Source organism: Tenrec ecaudatus, chromosome 2 (genome assembly GCF_050624435.1).
Source record: "Tenrec ecaudatus isolate mTenEca1 chromosome 2, mTenEca1.hap1, whole genome shotgun sequence".
NCBI lineage: Eukaryota > Metazoa > Chordata > Mammalia > Afrosoricida > Tenrecidae > Tenrec > Tenrec ecaudatus.
This window is the reverse complement of record NC_134531.1, coordinates 737,658-756,132: the sequence shown is the minus strand read 5'-3', so window position 1 is coordinate 756,132 and position 18,475 is coordinate 737,658. Positions and strand designations below refer to the sequence as shown.

Sequence of the window (18,475 nt, the reverse complement as noted above, 5' to 3'; positions counted from 1 at the left end):
CAGTGCTGCTGCTGCCAAGCCTCTTACCTCTCTGGAACATGACTTAGCCCCACGGAGACACACTGGGTAATCCTGCAGTCAGGGACTTCGCCTCCCAGGCACCCCTCAGTCCTATCCCAACAGGCAGCAGGTTCTCCATGGAGCCCGGGCACACTTACTTTGGCAGTACGAGGATCTGCACCAGGAAGATGCAGAAGAAGATGAGGCAGGCACAGGTCACGTAGTACTTGAAGGCCGGCAGGGCTGTGGCTCGGTACTGAGGGGAGAAAGAAGCCACCTATGAGGCTCCCCAAGGAGGGCAGATGCAGGCACAAAACCGTGGCTGCAGCGTGGATTCCGACTCAGAGTCAGCCTCTAGGGTGGAGTCGAACCACCCCAAAGGGTTTCCAATGCTGCATCTTATGGTGGCCTATCTTCTGCCAATCTGCTTAACCCACCACCTGGGCACCCTCTCCAGCATGTGGTGCAGAGGTATGAGGGGCAATGGGGCTGTGGTTTCAACAGCAAAACAGACACTGGAAGAAGGAAGGGGCCTAACACGGAGAAAGGAGCGGCAGTTTGAACTTGTGAACGTGATTCAAGGATAAGGAAGGAGGCGATGGAATGAGCGATATGACACACAGATTTGAGAAGTCATCTGCCACAGTCCTGGATGCACAGCAGACAACGGACCTATAGACCACAAGCACAAAAGAAGGTCTCGGTGTAGCTCTAAAACCCAGTACCCTGGCACCGTGGAAGCTATTGTGCTATTTCCATGCAGTCTCCTTACAACTGAGCTGAATTTTCTCAACTGCATTTCAATACCAGTGCTGTGGCCACTGCCAGGGAGACAGTCACTTTTGTTCAGTCTCAGCCTATCATTGAGTGGTTGGAGAAAGAAAATTGTCTCCAACTCACATGCCTTTGCTGATTGTTACAATACTGAAGGCTAGTGAGAGAAGGTTGAGCTGGAAGACCTGCTCTCCTTTCTACAGCAGTGGCATGATTCACTGAAGCAAATGCAGCTTAAGTTTGCATGTCAACACTCAGTGTCTCCCGTTTCTTTGTACCTTGGGTAGTTCTCACTTCAGGAATACTACAATGAGAGCATTCCAACCGAACAATGCTTCAATGCTTGGATTTTTAATTGTCCCAAACAAGGCTGAAAATGTAAACCTCAAATTTTTCATCTACAGATTTTTCAAAAAGCAGGCTGTGGACAGGCATTGGAATTGTATCAGGAAGGATTTCGTTTTCTTTTAAGGCATTTCCTAAGAAGATGTCATGTTGATCTGGCAGAACTTCCCCTCGGTGCATAATGAGCCACCCATGTTTATGGTTAGAAGTGTGATGGCTGGCCCGACATGGCAACCAGCTCTGAGAGAAATGATAAGACAGCCAGGTCTAGAAAACCCCAAGCAAAGCTTGAAGGGGCTTGGGTATAGTCAAGAGGCATCTGCAAAACCCAACCCACACCAACCAACCAATAACCAACCAGCCCTCCAACCAACCACCCAACCACCAGCCAGTAAACTAACCAAACAGTCCTCCAACCAACCACCCAACCACTAGCCCTCCAACCAATTAACCAACCAATAATCAACCAACCACCCAAACACCTAATAGCCAACCATCCCTCCAACCAACTAATAATGAACCACCCAACCAACCAACCCTCCAACTACCCACCCAACATCCAGCCAGTCAAGCACTCACCCAACAAACAAACCAAGAAACATGAAATATATTTCATAAAGGAATTTTTAAAATTCAGCATGTCAGGAAAAAAATGGGTTTCAAAGAAGAAATCGCTTACTTCTTTTTCAAGTATCTTGTTATAGAAAAACAGTGTGATCCTCTGAATGTCATCAGACTTGAGCCATTGCCTAGAAATGAAAAAAAAAGCAGGCATATCGTAAAACAAAACCTGACCCAAATATGTGGAACAACCTTTTTTAACTTGTTCTTAAAGAAAAACTACATTCTTATGTTTTTCCGTACATCATTCAGTGATGAATGTTTTATACAAATCACTCACTGCTGAATACTTTTTGAGAAAGTAGAATGTCAGTTAACTGGCTGTAGAATCTAATTATGGTTCTGTGAGCATCTGCACATACAGTACTCATATTCACTCACTGCCCCTGCTTGGGGAATTCTACATAACAAAGAAGATCGTGACAAATTTAAACTGAAGTTCTCCCAGTTGAATAATTAGCGAGAGACATCCTTGCCAGGGCTGCATCTGTCCCCTGGCACATTCCAGAAGGCACAGAAAGAGCTGTGTCTGGAGAAGCACACCAGCAACCGCCACACCACCGCACAGAGCACGGAGCACCCAGACTTTGCCTCTGGTCAACTTCTGGGGGGAAAAGTTGCTCCTGTCACATGAAGAAGCTCTCACTGTTGTGTAGCTCTCCGGATCGTCAACGACAGTGTCTCTTGGGACGGTTTTCTACGCACTGGGAAACACCTAAAGCAGCATGCGATCACGCAGCAGTCCACACGCATTCTGACTGCACTCCTCCATGCCACCCTCAGTGCCCCCAGCTCTTCCAGCTTCCTGCCTGTGGTTCCTGCTTCCATTCCTCTTGCTTCCTGAACCTTCCAAACTCTGTCCTTGGATAAGTGCTGCCCTTTTGATCCTCAATGTTTGATGATTCGAACACAAGGGTGAGTTCACTTCCAGACCTGAAGGGTGACTGAGGGCTAGAGTCTTGCAGTTTTCACCAGTCTCTAGCCAACCCAGAAGCTTGGTCTAATTCATGATTTTAGGTTTTTCTCAACATTTTTCTCCTACTCGATCCAGGACCTAATATGACCCTTCTCAGAGGTAGTCATAGCTGAGCACCATCTAGTCTAGTCCCAAGGTCATGGAGACTTAGGGTTACATAATCCATTAGTTCGTTAAACCAGGGGTCCTCAAACTTCTTAAAAAGGGGTCAGTTCACTGTCCCTCAGACCTGTTGGAGGGCCGGACTCTAGTTTGTTTTTTTTAAAAAATATGAACAAATTCTTATGCATACTGCACATATCTTATTTTGAACTAAAAAACCAAACAGGGCAAAAATACCCAGTGGGCTGGGTAAATGTCCTCGGTGGGCTGCATGTGGCCCACAGGCCATAGTTTGAGGACGCCTGTGTTAAACTAATTGTTTCCATGTGTCTTGATTTTCTTGACTCTTCTTTCCTCTGGACAGAGAGAGACCAAGAGTTGCATCTTAGATATCTGCTTACTAGCTTTTAAAATCCTAGTTGCTGATCACAAAGTAGGATGTAGAACATCATTTTTATAAACTATGTCCCGCCAATTGACTTTGAGTATTATATGATTAAAATCCTTAAATCATCCAATTTAAATAAATTATTAAAAACATTGTGTTCATCTGGGTTGACTAGAGAAACAAATTCAGTCACTCATGTGTGTAAGAAAGAGTTTTATATAAAAGAGCAATTGAATAATGAGAAAACATTCCAGCCCAGTCCAGATCAAGTTCATAAGTCTGATATTAGCACATATGTCCAATACCAGTCCATACATTCCTCTTCAGACACACAATACATGCAATGATGCTGTATGCAGGAAGATCACAGGCCAGTGGGTGGAAAGTCTGTGGGTCCAGTGGTGGTGGAAGCATCTCAGCGCTGGCATGGTCTCCACGTGGCTCCTCCAGCTCAGGGCTCTGGCTCCATCTGGGTAGCTCCATGTGGCTTGTCAGCAGGAATCTCTCAGGGAGAGGGTGTCCTGCCTCCAGGGAGCTATTTATGTCCATCGTGCCTCCAAATGAGGTCATCAAGCTGCGACCTGATTGACAAGCTAGACCCCACCCCTCCCTCAAATTGACAGTAGATTATGTAACTGCCACAAACATATAATTATTATATTTGAAAAGCTATAAGTTATCCTTCAGGTTTGGGACTGAGGTCCCCTCAATGGCTCAATTTTCAGCTGAACAATAGGTTTATAAGGGGGATACTAACACTAGGGAGGTACACCTATCTTAAAATAACTAACCAATCAAAGGGCAGTATTTCCCCAGGCATGACGCTCAAATGGTTACGTATGAAAGGAGAAAACAGAAAGAGGAAACACAAGGAGGAAGCAGGATGAGCGGTGATCCATTGAAGAGGTTGTAATGGCCGAGCTGAATCATAACGTCTATGAATTATTGAATGTAAAACTATTCTCTGCTCTTTAAACCTTCATCTAATTTACAAAAAAAGTTGAACATGTTGCTGATCATATAATCAGAGAAGCTTGTTTATATGAAGAAGAACCTGGCATCAGGATTGGAGAAAGGCTTATTTATAAAAACAACCGGCAGTATGCAGATGACCCAATCTTATTTGTTGAAAACGAGGAGGACTTGAAGCCCTTGGTGATGAAGGATGGCAGCCTTCAGTGTGGATTACACCTCAATGTAAAGAGAACCAAAATCTTCACAACTGAACCAACGAGTAACAGGACGATTAAGAGAAAATACTGAAGTTGTCAAAGATTTTGTCTTGCTTGGATCAACAATCAATGCTCATGGAAGCAGCAGTCAAGAGATCAAAAGAAGCATCGTACTGAGCAAATCTGCTGCAAAATACGTCAATTAGAGTGTTGGAGAGCGAAGATGCTACTTTGAGGAATAAGATGTGCCTCACCCAAGCCATGGTGTATTCAATTGCCTCAGACACGTGTGAAAGTTGGACACTGAATATAGAAGACCGAAGAAGAAGTGCCTTTGAATCGCGGCGCTGGAGAAGAGTATGAAATGTACCCTGGACTGTTACAAAGCCAACTCTGTCTAGAAAGAAGTAGAGCCAGAGGGCCCCTTGGAGGCAAGTGTGCTGAGACTTCATTTCACATGCTGAGGACATGCAGTCAAGGGAGAACAGCCCCTGCAGAAGGACAGCGTGTTTGGTAAAGTAGGGGATCAGCAGAAAAGACGAAGGCCTTCCATGAGAAAGACTGACACCGTGGCTGCCACGATGGGCGCAAATAAAGGAACATTGCTGAGGGTGGCACAGGACCAGGCCGGGGTTCGTTCTATTGTGCATAGGGTTGCTATGGGTTGGAACTGACTCAGTGGAACCTCACAACAGCCTATAAATATCGTTCTATTCATATATCTGGCATTGCTGTGGTTCGATACCACAGAGTCAGCTCCATGTACAACACAACACAACACACTGCACCATCCTCATAATTGGTGAGCCTCATACTTTTGTTTCAGCCCATTTGTGTTAGTCTGAGAAGACTAGAGAAACAAATTCACAGACACTCATGTGTATAAGAGCTATATAAAAAAGTAACTGCACATTAAGAAAACATCCCATCCCAGTCCAGATCGAGTCCATAAGTCTGATATTAGCCCATATGTCCGATACCATTCTATAAAGTCCTCTTCAGACTCACAAAATACATGCAAAGATGCCAAATGCAGGAAGCTCACAGGCCAGTGGGGGGAGTCTTGTGGATCCATTGGTGTTGTAAGCATCTCAGCGATGGCAGGGGTCTCCAGCTCAGGGCGCTAGAGCGGCTCCATGTGTCTTGTCAGCAGCAATGCCTCCCAGGGAGGGAGTCTGTGTCCTGCCCCCAGGGAGCTAGTTATCTCCTTAGAGATTCCAAACAAGGTCATCAAGCTGGAAGCTTGATTGTATAAGCAGATAGTATAACTACCACACCATTGTTGCTACCACTGTGTCAATTCATCTCCTGAGGGTCTTACTCTTTCCCCTGCCCCTCTCCTTCAGCAAGAAGGATGTCCTTTTTCAGGGACTGGTCTCTCCTGACAGCATGTTCAACATATATGGGGAGGGATCTCGCCATCCTCGCCTGTAGGTAGCACCGTGGTTGAACTTCTTCAGACACAGATCTGCTTGTTCTCTGGCAGCCCATGGTCCACGGCAGCTTCAATGTTCCTTGCCACACCACAGTTCCAGTGAGTCAATTCTTCTCTGGTCTTCCCTGGTCATTGCCAGGCTTTACATGCATATGAGAAAATTGAAAACTCCTCAGGCAAACCTCAGTCCTCAAGTGAAATCTCTGCTCTTTAACACCTTAAAGATTTTTGAAGCAAATTTGCCCGATGAAATATGTTATTTGATTTCTTGACTGCTGCTTTCATAAGCACACATGGTGGATCCAAGTAAAATGAAATCCTCAACAACTTCAATTTTTTCTTCATTTATCAAACCTTCTCTGGGTCTAGTTGTGAAGATTTTCTTTACAATCCTTGATCTTCATCTGCAGGTACTGCAAATCCTCTTCTCTTTCAACGGGCAAGGTTGTGTCATCTACATATCACAACTTGCTAATGAGCCTCCCTCCAATCCTGATGCTGTGCTCTCTGTGCAGTCCAGCTTCTTGGATTATGTGCTCAGCATATGGACTGAATAAGTCTGGTGAATATACAACCCCAACTCACACCTTTCTTGGCTTTAAACCATGCAGCCCCCTCTCCCTCTTCTGATCAACTGACTGCCTCGGGGCCACGGCTGGTTCTGCATGAGCATATTGAAGTGATCTGACATGCCCATTCTTTTCATTAGGGTCAAATAAATGTCTTCGCACAGTCAATGAAACACAAGGAGACGCCTTTCTGGTATTCTTTGCTTTCAGTCAAGATCCAACTGGCATCAGCAATGCTATCCCTTGCTCCACATCCTCTTCTGAACCAGGCTTGAATTTCACACAGCGCCCTCCTGATGTACTGCTACAACTAATTTTGAATGAACTTCAGCAAAATTTTATTTGTATGTAATATTAGTGTCATTGTTATGTAATTTCCATGTTCTGTTGGGTAAACTTTTTTGGAGGTGGGGAGTGAGTACAAATGTGGTTCTCTTCCAGTAAGCTCTTCCAAATTTTGTGGCATAGACTAGGGAGTGCTTCCAGGGCTTCATCAGCTTGTTGAAACATTTCCATGGTTATTCCAACAATTGCTGGAGCTTTTCAGTTTGCTGATGCTTTCAGTGCAGCTTGGACTTCTTCCTTCAATACCACTTCATATACTACCTGTTGAAATGATGACTAATTCTTTTGGGCTCTGTACTCTTTCTATCATTTCTTTTTGCTTCCTGCATCATTCAGTATTTTCCCCATAAAATTCTTCAATAATACAACTTAAGGGTTGAATTCTTCCTTCCCTTCTTTTAGCTTGAGAAATGATAAATGTGTTCTATTGTGATGTTCTAATTCCATGTCTTTTTATATTATAATAATTTACTTTGTCTTCTCAAGCTATCCTTCGAAAATTCCTGCTCAGATCTTTTATATGCTCATTTACATGTTTGCTTTAGCTGTTCTATATTCATATTCAAGGGCAAGTTCAAGAGTCTCTTCTGACATCCACTTTGATGTTGCCTTTCGTTCTTGGATTTTAAAGCCCTTTGCTTTCTTCGTCTATGATGTTCCTTGTGTCATCCACAGTTTGCTCAGTCTGTCATTAGTGTTGAGTGAGTCAAGTTTGTTCTTGAGATGTTCTCTGAAATCAGGTGGGAGAGACTCGAGGTCATATTTTGGCTCTCGTGGACTTGCCTTAATTTCTTCAGCTTCAATGTGAGCCATCGATGGTCTATTCCAGGGGTCCTCCAACTTTTAAAACAGGGGGCCAGTTCACTGTCCCTCAGACCCGTTGGAGGGCCAGACTATAGTTAAAAAAAAGCTATGAAAAAATTCCTATGCACACTGTACATATATTATTTTGAAATAAAAAAGCAAATGGGGCAAAAACACCCGACAGGCTGAATAAATGTCCTCGGTGGGCTGCATGTGGCCCGTGGGCTGTAGTTTGAGGACCCCTGGTATTCCAAAGGCAGCCTCCGACCTTGTTCTGGCTGCTGATATTGAGCTTCTTCATCATCAGTTCCCACAGATAGCACTGACTTGATGATAGAGTTAATTTGTACATAGCTATGCATGTACATCTACATATCTCTATAACCTACTTCCAGTCAGTCGATTCTAACGCAGAGATTCTGCAGGACAGAGTCGAACTGTCCGTAGGGTTTTCACGACAGGAAAGCTGTACGAGAGCAGATAGCCTCATCTTTCTGTCCAGGTGGGTTTGAACTATTGAGCTTGCTCTTAGCAGACCAGCACAGATACATAGAGAGAGATTTGCTCGTATGTGTTTGAGGCAATTCCAACTTGCTTCTTAGGGTTTTGCAGGCTGAAGTCTCTATGGGTGCAGGTCACCAGGAGAGCTGGTGACATAGTGGTGACACATTCGGCTGGGAACCACAGGCCAGTAAGTTTGTTACCATCAGACACTCCTTGGAAGAAAGTCAGAGCTTTCTACTCCCATAAAGAGTAACAGTCTCAGAAACCCATAGGAGCAGGACACCATGAGTCAGCATCGACTTGATGTCAGTGAGGTTTTTGGGAGTCTGTATGCTCACGATCAACACCACAAGACACCGTCTAGCCCTGCACACAACACACAGTTGTTATATTTGAGCTCATTGCTGCAACCATTGTGGCCGTCCATCTCTGAGGTCTGTCCTATCTTTTTGTCGACCTTCTACTTTCCCAGGCTATTGTCCTTTCGCATGCATTTCCTCCGCACAGACGACCCGAGACAGAGTCTAACCATCCTCACTTCTTTTTTGTCATGAGTCAAAAAATATTTATTGCTTGGCATTATGTTTGCGATGGTAAGAAAAACAAAGAAAGAAGATGCCACAGTCCTGCCTCTCAGGGAACCAGTAGACGGATTAAAGGGAGACAACGAATGCATACTTTTGAAGGATTTGTAGACTATAATTAGCACAACGATCATGTAGTTAATGGCATTGCAAATTTAGTACAGAGCATAGAAAAGAGTGAGTGAATTAAGTGCTGAGAAAGACCGAAACTGGAGGGATTCTCCAAGGCAAGCATGACGGGAAGTGGTGCACCTGGAAAACGAGATGGCGACCTTCATTCTTCCCTTCAGCTGAAACAGACCCTCCAGTCTCTTCTGATGGTAGATGTGAATCCTGATGCCACCATGTAGCCTACCTAGACCTCAAATTGGAGTCCTCCACAGTCTTTGATGTTGGTGGAATAATAGTGATTGGATGGGTTGGGGAAAGCTGCTGATCTAGTCCACTGATCTGGACTCTACCAGCTGGAAGACGGTCGGATTTGGTGATGAGGTCCAGAACCAGCCCAACCATAGCCGTTAGATAAGAGGTCAATCGCTTTGGACCACACCGAGCAGCGTCTTGTGTGGTGGTCCTCACAGCTTTGGGCCCACTCTGCAAAGCATTCCTGAGACAAGCAAGCGTTCCATCTGATGTGTCTCCCACCAGCTCCCTCAGACAAGTACAGCACCATCTTCTGTAGGACTGTGGGGTTGTCTTTCAGAGAGCAGCAGAGCTGGCCTTCAAGCAGAGGTGGCAGGCTAGCAGATGGAGCGATGTTCCTCAAGCCTCTCTTCTCAGCGCCACAGCCACAGCCGCTCCCAGCCCCTTGACCTTGCAGTTGTTCCATGCCAAGTCTGACCTCTGTTTCACCAACTCAGCGCCGGACTCAGCTCGGACGTCTTGCCCTCCTGCCACCCCTTCCTCCGGGCCAGTCCCATGCCCCCTGCTGAGGCGTACCCAGGCTGCCTCAGCAGATTCGTCTGTTATTCTGGCCACCCCCATCTAGTCAGTGTTCTTCACCAACTCTGTTTGCAATAACCCTCTACTATCCCAAGCATAGAGTCCTTTTCCAGGGACTGGGCCCTTGAGAGCAGGGAGATAAAGTCTCCACATCATTGTTTGTGCTTCCAATGGGGACTTTTTAGCCATCCTTCTTCCAAGAGTGTTTGTTTTTCTGGCAATCCTTGGTATTTCCCATATGTCTCACTGTCATCCTGGTCCACAGGCACGAAGCCTTTCCCTGCTCTTCCTCGGCCATCGTCTCACATCCCCATGCACAGGAGGTGCGAGGAGATGTCACAGGCGGTGAGCTTTAGGGATCAGGAGGATAAGCCCCCACCCCGACTCTTCCGGGGGCCTCAGCTGCAGAATGTGCATGCTGCTCTGTTTTATGAGGTGGATAGAGGCATCAAAGGCTGGTTAATATTAAAAGGGTCAGAAGATAAAATGTTAAATAAATTTTAATCATACTCCTTCTTAAAGCTGTGTACTTATTACTGAATATCAAACTATGCATAATGTATGCAGGTAACTTATTAAAAACCGTTTCTTCTGTGCTGAGGAAGGAAAATCTAATTTAAGAGCCTCTGGCTGACAGAAGCTTGGACACAAAACAAGAGCGGATTTATGGGGCGGAAATGCAATGAGAGGCTCCTCGGTTGGCAGGCCCAACCTCTCGCATCCTGAGAAGGTACCTGTGCCTCCTCAAGCCCATCCTCTCTCCTTCCTGCCCCAGGACAGATCCCTCTGAGCGCAGCTCTCGCAGCAAGTCTGCTGTGGACACTGGCTCTGGGCACAAACTCCAACCGAACTGAAGGAACGAATCCCCTGGACTCCCAGCATGGAGTTTGTAAATCATATGGAAGCAGCTGGCCTTGAACTGCTGACCTGTGCTTAGCAGCCTGACACCCAAACCACAGAGCCCCCAGGGCTCCTCATTCCCGAGCGCTCGAGGGGAGAATTACATCACCATGCCCACCACGGTACCTACACATGCCCAAACAGCTCAGCTCACCCCGGTCCTCGGGATGGGAGGGCATCTTCTCCCTCCCCGCACCCCTCGCCTGTCTGAGTTCTCCGATACCCCCCCCCATTACCAGCAGGCAGAGGGGTCCTGAAGGCAAGTGCTTTCTAGCAGGGGTGAATTAACTAGCACAAAAGATAAATAGAGGCAGAGACAGAGACAGAAAGACGCATACAGAGAAACAGAGAGAGAGGAAGCGACAGGAAACTGGAGAGACAGAGAGGTAATGAGAGAGAGAGAGAGAGAGAGAGAGAGAGAGAGAGAGAGAGAGAGAGAGAGAGAGAGACTCAGAAAGAGAGACAGAAAAGTTAAGAGGAGAGACAGAGACCCGAGACCCAGAAAGATGGCAAGACAGAGTCAGCAAGAGACAGAGATACAGCACCAGAGACTGAGAGACCCAGAGAGCGAGCAGGTTGTGCGTGTTCCCTTTGGGGTCTTGTGGGGTTTTCCAGGCACAATGCTTGGACCACTCCCCCACCCCCCAACCCCCTTCCGCCCTAGAAAACAGGTGATCCCTTAACAGTGCATGTTGTTTAGGCCAAGGGAAGAGTAGCTGAATAAGGGTTTCCTGTTATACACTGAATTGTGACCCCAAAATACACACTGTAAACCCAAACCCAATAGGGATTCGTTGTGCTAAGGAGGCTGGGTAGGCCTTAAACCAATCTCATCTGAGGTACAGAAGGAGCAGAGGAGGCACCAGGAAGCAGAGGTGGGCATGAGAAGGCATCCACGGAGCTCGCCGAGGAAGACGCTGGGCAGCCTCCCCTCAGCTGGAGCCTGACAGGGCTCCTAGCCTGCTGAACCGGAGTCGATACCTCCGTGGGTGCCATCCACGGGGGCCTTTCTATGGGAGCAGCAGTGCCCGCTAAGTCAGCCACGCAAGACATTGGTCTTACGATTTCTAGGCATAGGATGGTGACTGCCCAGGTGGTGTCTGGTCCAGGAATAGAAACAGGTCTCTGAGTGGAAGGAGAGAATCTGATCATGACTCCCCCACTGCCCCCACTCACAGCACAGAACCTTCCAGTGGCACCCTGTCCAACCCACGTGGGGCTAAAGTACAGACAACAGAGCCACAACAGTGACCACCCGGTCCCACCTGTCACAGGGTGTGTCCCAGCTGGACCTGCAGGGCTAGTAAGGTGCCCCACCTGGGTTCTGTGGCTTCCCTTCTCTTTTCAACTCTTGTCTTCTTCCTAGGTTTAGATTAGGAGTCACCTTGTCCAGAAAACCCAAACTCTCCAGCCCAACTCTAATGGCTCTTTTGCCTTCCTCTCTGGTCTCAACCACAGCACGATGCCCGATCCACCTCCGCCATTACACTCCACCACCTGCCTGTCAGCATATCCCACTGAGGGCACTGGCTTGTCCCTGTGATGCTGGAAACCGTGCCACCAGCCTTTGGAACATGGAGGCTCCCCCACGGTGGAAGGTCTGAGGAGGTTGCAGAGTAAGAAAGACAACCAGGGAGTCCCTGGAGCCCAGCCAGGGAGAGGCCCTCAGACCACAGAGCACGCTGTCTGCCTCGCTTTGCTTTAGGCATGTCACCAGGAGAGACCCCGTGCTGGAGGAGGACAGTGTGTGTGGTGGAGTAGAGGGCTCCTTCTGTGAGGCGGGTCAGCACGATAGCACCAGGGGTGGGCTGGCCAGCATTAATGACCATGAGGATGGTGCCGGACTGGGCACCGCTTCCTTCTGCTGCCCACAAGGTCACCATGACTTGGAGCTGACTTGGTGGCAGCTCTCCATCTACTTACGGTCCTTGAGGAGACCCTCATGTCTGCAGTGGTGCAATGCCAGGCGAGGTGCTGACACCTAATCAGACTGTAGAGGCAGGTCGAGTGAATACTGGACACATCGAGGAGATGCTGTCTATCTCATAAACCAAACTCTGTCCTACTGAGTCAAAGCGGACTCATGGCCGTCCTATAGGACACGGTAGAGCGGCTCCTGTGAGTTGCTGAGATGAGCCCCTAATCACAGCAGAAAGCCCCATCTGCCTCCCTGGACCTGCTGGCAGTTTTAAACTGTAGACCTGGCAATTAGCAGCCCGATTCACATAAATAACCTTTGTCCCCTGGGAGGAACACAGCAGAGCGCCGCACCAAGCCTGCTGTGGCCGCAGGTAGAGATCTGTTTGAGATCGAAAGAACACAACAAACCCCAAGAAGAAAGGTAAGAAATGGGGCATCGTCCAGTGGGAGGAGGGAAGATAATTCTAAATATACCAAGGTGTGTAATGAGTCTAGTTTTTAAATTCTCCTGTTGTGCTTTGAGGGCCGTGTGGCATTATTCCTATTGGGTTTGAGAAGTTGTTTTGAAAATGACAGCATTGGTAATCACATCAAGAGTACACCTCACTTTGCAATGAGATGCCAACACACACACAGCTGTGATCTAGCTGGGCCTTCAGAGACTGAACACAGAGCAAAATGACAATTCAAGCGCAACTCTAACAAAGAAAGCATTTGTACTTCTAAAGTTCTCTATTTCCCCTTTTCCCAATCTATTTTATTAGCAGCTCATCCAGACATCAGACCATTCCGTAGTTCAATAATAGCACGCAGTGTTGTATAATTGCCACCAAAATCAGTTTCAAAACATTTTCTTCCTTCTTGAACTCCTTGAAAACAGCTCCCACTTACCCCGCACCCTCTTCCCCTGCTGTGCCCCCCAAAACCATATTCCAGTTGTTGTTGCTGTAGATTCCCCTGTCCTGGGTTTCATATACTGAACAACATAGAAAAATATGTAGCAGAGAGTTAGGAAGGCTACCAACAATGACAGACTACAACAGAGACCAACCCCAAGATGGGAACACACACACACAGAAAATAGCGAAAACCAGCTAGAGCCCAGGGTATCTCCATGGGGAGATCAAGCGTTACAGTTTTACTTGTTCACGTCAAATAGATCCTTTTAATCTGCAACATTTTTCTCCCCAATCATCTTTGTCTGATAACCAGGATAGTCCCATCTCTGTAACGGTTCGAGTGAAATCACTGGAGGCTTGTTCCCTGTGTAGATCCTACAAATGTGTTTTGGGTTTCCACTGTCATCCATAGCCTTCTGCACATCAGAATCTCACAATTTAAGCTCTGATACTATTTCTTCTTTCCATTTTGAATTACATAATTTACAATCCTTGAACTATGGTTGTTAGTGTGCTTCTTCCATGTGAGCTTTGTTGATGTCTTAGTTAGATAGCTACTTGTTTGGAAACAAGTCTTTAAAGACTCCCGACACTATTCTATCTGATGTTTGTGCAACTCGCACACAGTTATGTAATAATTTATTCTGTACAAGTGAATAATCCAGGTATTGCGATATGTAACTTGTTCAATATCCCTCTCTCAATAGTGTTTTAAAATTTTTACCATAGGCTAATCAATGACACTATAAACATACAGTCCTGATGCTCCAGGGAGATGATGGATACGATTCTCTACCATACATTAACAAGACTGTCTCTATGGTGAACCAGAGGCAGACAAAAAACATAGACCCTAGAATGGATTTTTGGGTCACACTTAATCCTAACTCCAATCTAACAATTGGTCCTTACAACATGGCCCTGCTCCATACGCACCCTTATGAAGGAAACATAGAAGACATGGGTGCCATAGCAAAGTGTGGTGAAGAAATTAGATGGTGCCCAGTTATCAGATAGAACTGGGTCTGGGGTCTTAATGATTTCTCGAGTGATAATGTTCAGAAAGGTAAGTACAAAGATATTTGAAGAAGATAGGAGCTTTTGTGTCCTGTGTAAAGGGATGATTGGGTTGACTAGTATTATTGTCCTTCAATAAACTTTTTCACTACGGTGCACTTTACCTAAGTTACTGTATTTTCAATTGTCTCATGTCCACAAGGCAGCTGGACAATGAATAAGGAAGAGTCGATGCATCTGAACCGTGGTGGTGCTGAAGAGTATTGAAAGAACCACGGACTGCCAGAAGAACAGACAGGGTTTTCTCAGAGGAAGTGCAGAGGAATGTGCCTGTGGTAATTAGAGATTTTGTGTCAACTCGACACTCCTGGCTAGGGGTGGAGTCAGACCTGTGAATCATGTCACAGCAGATGGGACTTCCTTGGAAGTGTGGCCTTCTCATAAGGATGACCCTGTGGGATAGGTAGGTTTATAGTGCCAACCTGGCCAATAAGAACATTTGGGATTAATAAAGTCACAGTTTGATTGGAGGGAAAAGAGATCAATGGCTTGGCAAGCTCCACCCCTCTCTCTCTTGCTCTCTAGTGATTGGACCAGCAGAGACTGCTTTAGCTAGTTCTCTGCCTCAACTTGTGAGCTATACCACCTGTGGGGCAGCCAACCATGAACCGTGTCGCTAGAGCTTGAGGTGCCTTCGATACCTGCTTCGGCATGCGTGGGCCTGCTTTGATAAGCTCCTGAGCTGCTGACTGTTGGGAACCAACCTGCTGTTTGCTGCCTGTGGGGGGACTCTGCCTGCCTTGCCCAAGGAAAGACTCTGCTGTCTGCTTCCTGACCTTGGACCCAGCAACTCTCATGAATTGAAGGGCTTCCAGTATATTAACTGTTCCACAGAAGTGAGTTGAACTGAGCCCTCTATACAGCTCTGTGGACTAATTAGCTGTTATATTCCTTTATGCTGTATAGATAGATAGATAGATAAATAGATAGATAGATAGATAGATAGATAGATAGATAGATAGATAGATAGATATTCATAAGTGTCCTGGTTTCGTTTCTCCAGAGAACCCTGTCTAACACACCCTGGGAGAGAGAGGGGCCCCCTTCCATTTTCTCTTCCTTCACCTCTCTGACACTGACCCTGAGAACTGTTGGAACCCAGCCATGTTTCTACCCATCTTGGATCCACACAACTCTGCACCCACTGGCCTGTGATCGTCCTGCTTCCTGCATCGTTGCATGTGACTTCTTGAATCTGAAGAGGGACTTAGAGATTAGCATCAGACCTATGGACTTGAGTTGGACTGGGCTGCGATACTCTCTTGACACATAATTACTTCTTGATATAAAGCTCTTTTGCACATATACGTGTGTCACTGGCTTTGTTTCTCCAGTCTGCTTGGCAAGCATAGCTCCCTAGAAGAGAGCATCGTACACACAGTTGTTAAGTGCAGACAGGTAGGTTCCAACTCAGAGTGCCTCTGTTTGAGCCTGTCGTTGTGGCCATAGCATCAACCCATCTCGTTCAAGGTCTTTCTTCCCTTTTCCTGTTCAATGACTCTGCTTCACCAAGTGTTATGCCTTTTCCAAATATTAGTCTCTCTTGATAATAGATTCAAAGTACATGAGATGAAATTTTGCTATCCTCTCTTCTAAGGAGCATGCTGCCTGTACTTCTTCCAAAATAGAGTTGTTAGTTCTTCTGGGTTATCCATGGTATAGTAACTACTCCTCATCAACACCTCAATCGAGCTTCAGCTTTCACATGCACAGTAGGGGCTGAAAACGTCACGGCTTGAATCAGGCACACCAGTGCTCAAAGTGGTATCTTTGCTTTTTAACGGAGTAAAGAGGTTTTGTTCAGCTGATTTTCCCAAAGTAACATGTTGCTTGATCTCGGGTGTTGATTGTAGAGCCAAGTGGAATGAAGTCTGTGGAAACGTCAGTCTTTTCTCCGTTTGTCAGTTATTGGTCCAGCGAAGATTCGTGCTTTCTTTATGTCGAGGTGCAATCCATACTGAAGGCTGTATGGCGTCTTTGATTTCCATCAAGAAGTGCTTCAAGTTTTCTTCCCTTTCAACTGTCATGTTCATAGGTGTGGCTATTAGGTGCCATCAAGTCTGTCTGACTCATAGCTACAGAACTTCCCAGTCCTGCACAACCCCCATAACTGTTCTTAAAGTCGAGCCTGTGGTTGCAGCCACTGTGCCAGTCCATTTCCTTGAGGGCCTTCCTCTTTGTCGCTGCCCTTCTACATCCTTCTCCAGGGCCTGGTCTCTCCTGACAACATGTCCAAAGTAGGTAAGACAAAGTCTCACCATCCTTGCCTCTTAGAAACATTCTGGCTGTACTTCTTCCAAGACAGATTGGTTTGTTCTGTTGGTAGTCCATGGTCCTTCCAATATTCTTCATAAGTGCCATAATTCAAAGGCACCCATTCTCTTTTCATTGTTTATGCAATGTCCAGCGTTCCTATGCACATAAACTCACAGCCATGGAGCCAATGGTGACTCGTAGTGACCCTACAGGGCAGTGTAGAACGGCCCGTGGGGTTCCAAGACTGTAAGCTTCTATGGAGTAGAAACCCCACCTTTTTCCTGTGGAGCTGGCTGGTGTTTTCAAGCTGTTGACCTTGTGGCAGTTGAAAATACCATGGCTTAGGTCAGGTGCACCTCAGTCCTCAAGTAACCTCCTTGCTTTTACACACTTTAAAGAGGTCTTGTGCAGCAGACTTACCCAATGCAACTCATCTTTGGGTCTCTTGACTGTTGCTTCCATGAGCATTGATTGTGGATCCAAGGAAGACAAACTCCTTGACAACTTCAACCTTTTCTCCATCTATCTTGATGTTGCCTATTGGTACAGTTGTGAGGCTTTTGCCTTTCTTTGCATTAACTTGTGATCATACTGAAGGTTGCAATCCTTTATCCTCATCAGCAAATGCTGTTGGCTCAAGTCAAAAGAACTGGAGTTCGATGAGCCAGATGCAGGATCCAGGGACAGCAAAAGTCAAGCAAGCTTTTGCTTTTATTGGAAGCAGACCACACCCTTGAGATCTCATTATGGGGGATTACTTGGTCTTAACCGCCAAACCACTGAGAACCCTGGCCCCACCAAGTTGACATAGAACCTTAACCATCACAGATGCTGTCCCAGGAAACCTTTGAAAGATTTTCTTTCTACAGAATTCCCACTGGGCATGTAAAATCCCACAATCCATCATTTTTCTTTCTGCACTTGCCTGCTGCTTGCTTGGCAGTGACTAACTTGGAGCATGCATTTTCTAGAAAGGAACTGAATTTTTTTAGAAATATGAAATCCTATTAACAGAAACGATTATTAAGGACACTGGCGGTGAAATGGAAGAATGATCTCGGGCAATGTGTCTTCGGCATGTTTTGGGTTACAGTGCTTGCAAGGATATGATTTTAGAAAATATGATATTTTCAAATTGTTCTGTTGAAATACAAGATGAAGGGTAAGAGAAGATGAAAGAGAACTCACTTTTGAGCATTAATTCCATCAATGGCTTGAATCATCCTTTCATTCAATTCTTCTTCAAATCGCTTCTTTTGTGATTTAGTTCTATTAAGAAAATGAAATATGATTGTTAAGAAAAATTAAAGCCCAGGTAAACATTAAGGCTATATCTCCATGGTGCCGCAAATCTCTGTGTAATCCTTTAATAAAGAAAAACAACAAGAAGCACGTCTGACGACATGCACGCACTGCACTGACTGATGGGAGGTTTGGACTCAGCAAAGGCACCTTCCCCTCCCACCCAGAGTGGCACCACCCAACCTGGGGAGCAGCACCAGGCGGCTGACACTGTCAGTGTCAGGGCCTCAGACCAACCCAGGGTCTGAGAAGAGCGAGACCCCAAATCCTGCCCGACAGGACTTCATTTCATGATGGGCCACACGGACTAGGAGTCTCTCTGATGTTTGGTTAGAAACGAGTCACTTCTTGGGTGTGTTCTCCTGGTTTTGTGTTTCAGAGGAGCCCTGGTGGCCCAGCAGGGAAGCACTGGGCTGCTGACCGAAAGGCTGGCTGTTTGACCCACCCAGTGGATCCTTGGGAGAAAGTGCCTGCCACCAGAAGATCCCAAACTGTGAGATGCTGTGGGGAAGCTCTAATGTGTGGGGCTCTGCAAGTCTGGATCCACCGACAGCATTAAA

General features: G+C 46.3%; 1 protein-coding gene across 2 annotated transcripts in view; it reads right to left on the bottom strand.

Annotated features, from left to right (window-relative positions):
- The window catches only part of ADCY2 (adenylate cyclase 2), a 206,147-nt gene that overhangs the window by 48,448 nt on the left and 139,224 nt on the right, over positions 1-18,475 (bottom strand). For both annotated transcript variants that reach the window (XM_075540813.1, XM_075540814.1), the window contains exons 12-14: positions 17,802-17,882; positions 1,799-1,868; positions 159-256 (exon numbers count right to left, since the gene is read on the bottom strand). In XM_075540813.1, coding sequence (XP_075396928.1) covers positions 159-256; positions 1,799-1,868; positions 17,802-17,882 — 249 coding nt within the window. The remainder of the gene's footprint in view (positions 1-158; positions 257-1,798; positions 1,869-17,801; positions 17,883-18,475) is intronic.